We start from the raw sequence: 6,368 nt of genomic DNA, 5'->3' as shown, positions 1-6,368 counted from the left end.
GTGCGGTGCCCCTTTCCACCATAGTCCTCGATAATATTGTAGCGGTGCTTAGGCGAAGCCCTGCGACAATAGTACATCAAGATCGTCACCACGCCGTCGTGCTGACGGAACTCTTCCCCGACACTTTGCTGGATCGGAGTCCGGGGATCGTCATCGAGCTGAACGTGTGTTAGAATTCGGAGGTGCTGTAGTTTCGGTGCTTGATCGGTCGGGCCGTGAAGACGTACGACTACATCAACCAAGTTAACGCTTCCATTGTCGATCTACAAGGGTACGTAGATCACACTCTCCCCTCTCGTTGCTATGCATCACCATGATCTTGCGTGTGCGTAGGAAATTTTTTAAAATTACCACGTTCCCCAACAGTGGGCCCGCATCAAAATTGGCAAGATCATTTATGACTTAGTTTGGAGCGGTGACGATCGAAAATCCTAGACCTACGGAGAACATGCTAATCTCCCACCACCTCCTGATAGAGTGGGGCCATCTGATTTTTAATCAACAGTTCCCATGTCATAAGTGTAGCAAAGCTCGGTGACAATAGTAAGACGGTTAGAGGCGGACACTCGTTTGTGAATAAGAAAATGGTCAAATTTTGATTATTTCAAGTTCGGCCTCCACGAAGGCCGAGCTCCATTGAGCATTTTCGATCCGTTAGACTTAGTAAATTATAAAGGATCCCGGAATGGTTTTCAGAAAAGAGTAGCGCGAGGCACGCACATAATGCATGCATACTTCATCGGTCTAGGAAGTATCTGTATGAATTCCTCAAGCAAACTGCAGCCTTGAGCGAGGTGGATTCATGTCCCGTTGGAGCCACCCGCGTTGATCTCGTTCTCACCGGTTCCTCCGTACCGCGCCATACCTCCCAGCAACCTGCAATGCATGACGACATGCCACCAAATCAGCTGACCGCCAAGTTAAACTAACCCTGAAAGAAAACAACCAGAGCATGCACAAGAATCACATGCACATGAGGTCGCACACAGAGGCCGGGGAGGAAGGGCATGGCTCACGATCGCACGCACATGAGGCGATGGTCGTACTTTCTTGGTCCCGCGGTCGTCCAATTCCTCCTTCACCGCAGGCGCGCAGAACGAAGCCAGGTCCGTCTTCCTCCCCCGGGTCGAGGAAGAAGGTGAAGACGCAGAGCCCCCGGCCGTAGCAGAAGGGGCCGGCCGCTTCCCCGGCCTTGCCATCTTCTCATGATGGCACTCTCCATCCTTGCGCACGGAGGAACAGAAGCAGTCCATCAGCTGAACTCAGCATGCCATTTTGGCGGCAGCAGCGCCGGAATTCTATTGCCTGGCCGCCATGGATGGAAGAAGAAGGGAGACGTACCGATGTTTCAATGAGCTCATTCGAGTCGTCGCCGATATCTTGGTCCGGATCCGGATCCGAGGAGCATTTCAGCTCCTCCAATGTGCTGGTTGCGAGGCTCTGGACGCTTGCTGCCGTCTGGGTTCTTCCCTTCTCTCGTGCCTGTACATTAAGAGAACAAAAATGACACTATGAAAACATAAGGGCACAACCATTTTCTCTGATTTCTTGTCAGATTAAATCCTAGTATCAAGTATTAAGTGACAATGGGAACCACACCTGCATGAACTGACCCAAACCGTGTACTAACATTGCATCTTCATCTTCGATGTCAGTATCCACCTTGGTGCTGGTCAACTTGTTCTGCGAATTCAAGCGGAGAAATTTCTTTTCAGTTCTCAATTGGTAGAGTGGAGCCTAATATATTGGTAGTTTTGCCTACTATTGCCTCTTCGGTGTTCTTCTGCAGGCAAGAGTGAAATGCCATATTGTCTTCCTTGTTGACGAAAACATGAAGGGCGGTGTCCAGGTCATCTAGTGGAAGAACCTGCATATTCTGTAAAGAAAATATTAATGTGGCAATATTTTTTTTTCATACAGTATATACATTTATTGTCATAGATATTATTATATTTTTCTACAGACTTGATAAAATTGGCTTGGAGCAAAGGTAGAACTTCAATGCAATTAATTTGTAATGGAGGAAGTACCAAGTTAATTTCTGCCACCAGAGCTTCGACCGTGTGTTGATTAAGCTCATTTGGGTAGAGTTCTCCGAAACCGCCAGTGTTGTCTGCAGGATAGCAAGATGCATTTCTCAGATAAAGTCCCATCTCTGCTTTTGTAATTCATTGAAATTTATTCTAAATATGTCACATTTCCTTATCATTACAAATTGATTCAAGTTTAGTTTTGCTGACCTTGCGGATTTTGGCGCCTTTTTGCTGACCTTGAGAAAACAATCATGTCTTGTGGGTTGGCAACCTACAAGGAAAGGTTGTAAACAGAGTAATAAACTACCCAAGTAGTACTAACAAGGGGGATCATGGTTCTTGAGGTACCTTCCCAACATACTTCTGACCAAACCGCTGTGGGTGTATTGTTAAGAACCCAGAGTAGTCGACCTGCAGAACAAGATGAAGTCTTTCATTTGACAATCATGGAAAGAAAATGGGACATAACTACTATCAAAAGTGACCTGATTTCTTTACCTTTAACCTAACAAGTGGAAGTTTGGGCTCTGATCCACTGCCTGCTGCCGTGTCATTCTTCTCAATAAGATTGGCCACCTAAAGCAGCTCAGTCAGTAGCCGGTAGGAGTAATCAGAGAGCAAAAATTACAAATATCAGACAACTGAAACTCCACGCCAACCAGCTCAGTCGACCAATGTTTGGCCATGTTTTTCGGAAAAAAACTGGACAAAGTTTTTAGCACAGCTTATGGAGTTTAAGACCTACTACTTTATTCAAATGTGCATCCACGGACGCTTCATCATTGGCGTCGACGCCTTCTTGGTCTTCTAACACAACCTGAATTGCATTCTTATGATGGGATTGTCACTGAACTAAACATGAAAACAAGGAGTGGCTTACCTCGGCATATTCGAAAGGTCTAACAGTCTTCAGAGGTATATTAGTTGGCCTGTATTTCATTCCCTATCGAGTCGAACATAGGAAAAGTTGATGGTTAGGACAGAAAGTTGCAGAAGTTTTTATCTTCATTAAGTCCGTGATTTTCAAAACATATTTACGTTTATTTCCAACAAAAGCACATGCTTTTCTTTTGCTTCAGCGCTGGTCAGAGATGTGGCAATTGAAGATCCTGGCTGCGTGATGTGGAAACCCATTCCAGGAACCTCCTACAAGAAGTTTATCAGAATTAGTTAAATGGAGAACGATTGACAGAATGGAGAACATTACCTTGGGATCAGCAAGGCATTCATGCTCATGGCCCCATATTACTAAATCCAGAAAGTTCGGTAACAGATGTTCATTGATGCCGTTGTCGAGACTTCCCTTTATCCTGCAGTAGCACATAATAGTATCAATAGTTCAAAAACCGGTTAAATAAACAACTGTGACCGATCGGTTCAATCGCTTTTGTGTACCTGTTTTGATGAAGAACCAGAATGTTGAACCAGTCGGACAGTGGCATATCCTCTGTACTCTCATGTTTCATCCAATCTATTGCACCTGGTGTCTGAATAAGACATAAGATGCAATATATTCAGCATCAACAAGTCAACCAACCACCCCGGCTGCGACAATTGACCATCTTATACACTGAAATATACCTGAAACATTCTGCTCAATCTTGCATCCCTAACGTTCCCCAAGCCATATAGTGCAACAGAAGTTGCACCCTGAAGTAGCACAGTTAAGTTCCAGAGCCAGTTAGCAACATGTACTTTGGCATCGTACAGACTACAGAGTGCCTTACTCACTCCTACGGACTTCTTCCAGGTCATCTTCAGAGCTACGGCATGGATCCATACGTGGTCCTTACTCACTCCTACGGACTCCAGGCAGCCTTTGGTTACTGGGTGCAACCAGTGGGAACTGGTAGCACGGGCTATATTCAACCGGTTTGGATGGCGGTCTCATAATAGGATAGACGTCTAGTGTTCTAGTCCTATTATCCTACCGGTTGTGCCAATGAGTTCTCTTTTTTATTTCTGCTCCGTTTGCGAGCTGTAATGGAACTGAGACTATGTTTTTATTTGAACTTAATAATATGTCTGCATGCATCTTTCAGATGCAGAGGCCGGGGACGAGCCTCCTTTTCCAAAAAAAGAAAATACTACAGAGTGCAAAGTAGTAAATTGACCTTTTTGACAAGGATAGGATGAATTGACATGTGACCGATGCCAGAACTTCCGATATCCACCTTTCCAAAGTAATTCACGAACCCGGCAGCCGCAAGGACATCGATGGCGGACATATTATCCTGTGGTACGCACGTGATGGAGAACAAGGTGAAACTTTTAGATGTTCAATAAAATGAATCCAAATTTAACTTTGTCCATTTTATTGAACACCGGATATAACTCCTGAACAAATATAAATTCCATATGTAACTCCGGGTATGCACACATACCACTCCTGTAGGATCATCATGGTCGCCATGGATGGTGAACACAGGCAAGCCGACGTTGATGTTCTGGTCCTCAAAATTCGGTCGACCAAACCTGAAGCATGTATGCAAACCTCAAACCAATGAGAGAAAGAATATAGGCTGTCCAGAGTTCAGCCATCGATTATAGGTGACTAGTAGGTAACTGCTGCTAGCTAATTGGTGTAAGCAAGTACGTACAAGTTCTGCAGGCTGGCTGCGTGATCACTGACCACCTGGAACTGCACCGGCCGGTCGTGGAGGCAGCGCCGCCTCAGGATCTCGATCGTCCTCACCAGCGTCGAGCGTGACGGCTTGTTCTCGTGGAACAGATCGCCGCCGAGGAGCAGGAAATCCACCTGCCAATTAATCATCGTCGAACACGCTTATGTATGTACTTAGAATTGTAGACATGCAAGGACAGGAAGATCAATAGGTAGCAGTAGTTGACATTGTGTTTCTCTGCCAGTGAGAAGATCTCCTCGAAGGTGTCGAACGAGTCGGACCGGTGCAGCTCGTCCTTCTCTAGGTAGCCGAGGTGGCAATCGGTCGCCACCAGTATCCGCAGCGTGCTGCTTCCTCCAGCTTCTCCTGCTGCCTTCCTGAAGAAGAACACCCCATGCATGCAACAGCTAACTGCGTTTTAGTACAACAGTTTTGCCAAGTATTTGTTGCAGGTGGAATATTTTGGGATGTAAGTATATAGCAGGTGTACAGCTGCCAATGCATATGCGTTTAGGGTCTGTTTGGGAAGAAAACGATGTTTCTTTGTCAGATTAATTTTTTCTTTAGGCAAAATTTATCTTAGTATGAGTCAAACTTTATAAACTTTGATTAAGTTTATGGAAACATTTATATGGTCAACATCTACAATATACTATATCAATAGACAATATATACATGATTATTATGCCTTTGCCACCCGGGGACATTGTCACCCATCTGTCTTCCATCTGATCTCGCTTTGAGATCCGTGTAGCATCTTCTAGGTCTGCCAATTGGCTATACGTATAAGCTATATGTATACATATAATCTATTCTACACTCACGCTTAGAATAGCGTTACCCTATATAGTATTGTAAATGTTTATAATTTTTTAATAAACTTGATCAAAATTTACAAACTTATTTCCCGTCATATATATTTGGTATTATACATGTTCATTTTCCTTCCAATAAACTTTTTTTGCAGGGTTCTTCCTATGAACTTGGTTTAGGAAAAATCTAATATGCACTATATTTTGATATGGAGAGAGTACTTGATTAATACCCTTGAGATGAGTACTAGCAACAAAACAAAGGAAACTCTCATTCTAGTTACTAGTTGCCTTGCAAACTTTCGCAAAATGGAAGCTTGCCTAGGATTTCTGCCTTAGACAAAATAATTTAAGATTTTAGACCCATGGATGAACAATCCATGAACCCGGGGCTTATCCAATGTCTAATTAAGCTTTATTGATTGAGTCAGAAGAAAGTCTCAATGACGGATATTAGCAATCCAAAGGAAAATAATCATATAAACCGACAAGCATATAAAAATTTATATCAAGATAAAACAAGGGACAACAAAATTTACATGAAAAAATGTTGCTACCATAGGCACACAACAACGATCTCACTATATCGAGACAAGTATTTCAAACACAAAGGGTTTAAAATGAGTCATCAACTCATGTTGAGATGACCCCAGTATATCGAGACAAGAGGCGAAAACATAATCCGACCTCTGGCCTTACAGAAACTCGGACTGTATCCAATAATAATGCTCTGTCATCCTCTCCCGCTGACATGAGTAAAACGGATAAAATGGCATCCTGCCACTAGATTAAGAATCGATGCACAGTGCCATCTCTTTATCATCTGATTTTTTTAGGGGATAATTAAAATTTTCAATGATGTAATTGTAGCTTATAATTTAAAACAAAAAAGAAACTTT

The 6,368-nt window shown here is 43.4% G+C and overlaps 1 protein-coding gene across 1 annotated transcript in view; it reads right to left on the bottom strand.

Moving 5' to 3' along the window:
• Positions 1 to 549: 549 nt before the first annotated feature.
• Positions 550 to 6,368, bottom strand: part of LOC123151898 (double-strand break repair protein MRE11-like) — an 8,519-nt gene continuing 2,700 nt past the window's right edge. Inside the window, exons 2-20 of the mRNA XM_044571530.1 lie at positions 4,884 to 5,034; positions 4,634 to 4,791; positions 4,418 to 4,508; positions 4,148 to 4,267; positions 3,615 to 3,683; positions 3,429 to 3,520; positions 3,241 to 3,343; positions 3,072 to 3,179; positions 2,914 to 2,976; positions 2,779 to 2,850; positions 2,532 to 2,609; positions 2,382 to 2,444; positions 2,241 to 2,304; positions 2,031 to 2,113; positions 1,763 to 1,876; positions 1,600 to 1,683; positions 1,342 to 1,482; positions 1,029 to 1,223; positions 550 to 876 (exon numbers count right to left, since the gene is read on the bottom strand). Of these exons, the coding sequence (XP_044427465.1) occupies positions 838 to 876; positions 1,029 to 1,223; positions 1,342 to 1,482; positions 1,600 to 1,683; positions 1,763 to 1,876; positions 2,031 to 2,113; positions 2,241 to 2,304; positions 2,382 to 2,444; positions 2,532 to 2,609; positions 2,779 to 2,850; positions 2,914 to 2,976; positions 3,072 to 3,179; positions 3,241 to 3,343; positions 3,429 to 3,520; positions 3,615 to 3,683; positions 4,148 to 4,267; positions 4,418 to 4,508; positions 4,634 to 4,791; positions 4,884 to 5,034 (1,888 nt within the window). The 3' untranslated portion in view covers positions 550 to 837. The remainder of the gene's footprint in view (positions 877 to 1,028; positions 1,224 to 1,341; positions 1,483 to 1,599; positions 1,684 to 1,762; positions 1,877 to 2,030; positions 2,114 to 2,240; positions 2,305 to 2,381; positions 2,445 to 2,531; positions 2,610 to 2,778; positions 2,851 to 2,913; positions 2,977 to 3,071; positions 3,180 to 3,240; positions 3,344 to 3,428; positions 3,521 to 3,614; positions 3,684 to 4,147; positions 4,268 to 4,417; positions 4,509 to 4,633; positions 4,792 to 4,883; positions 5,035 to 6,368) is intronic.

Source organism: Triticum aestivum, chromosome 7A (assembly GCF_018294505.1).
Source record: "Triticum aestivum cultivar Chinese Spring chromosome 7A, IWGSC CS RefSeq v2.1, whole genome shotgun sequence".
Classification (NCBI taxonomy): Eukaryota; Viridiplantae; Streptophyta; class Magnoliopsida; order Poales; family Poaceae; genus Triticum; species Triticum aestivum.
This window is presented reverse-complemented; position numbering and strand designations above follow the sequence as displayed.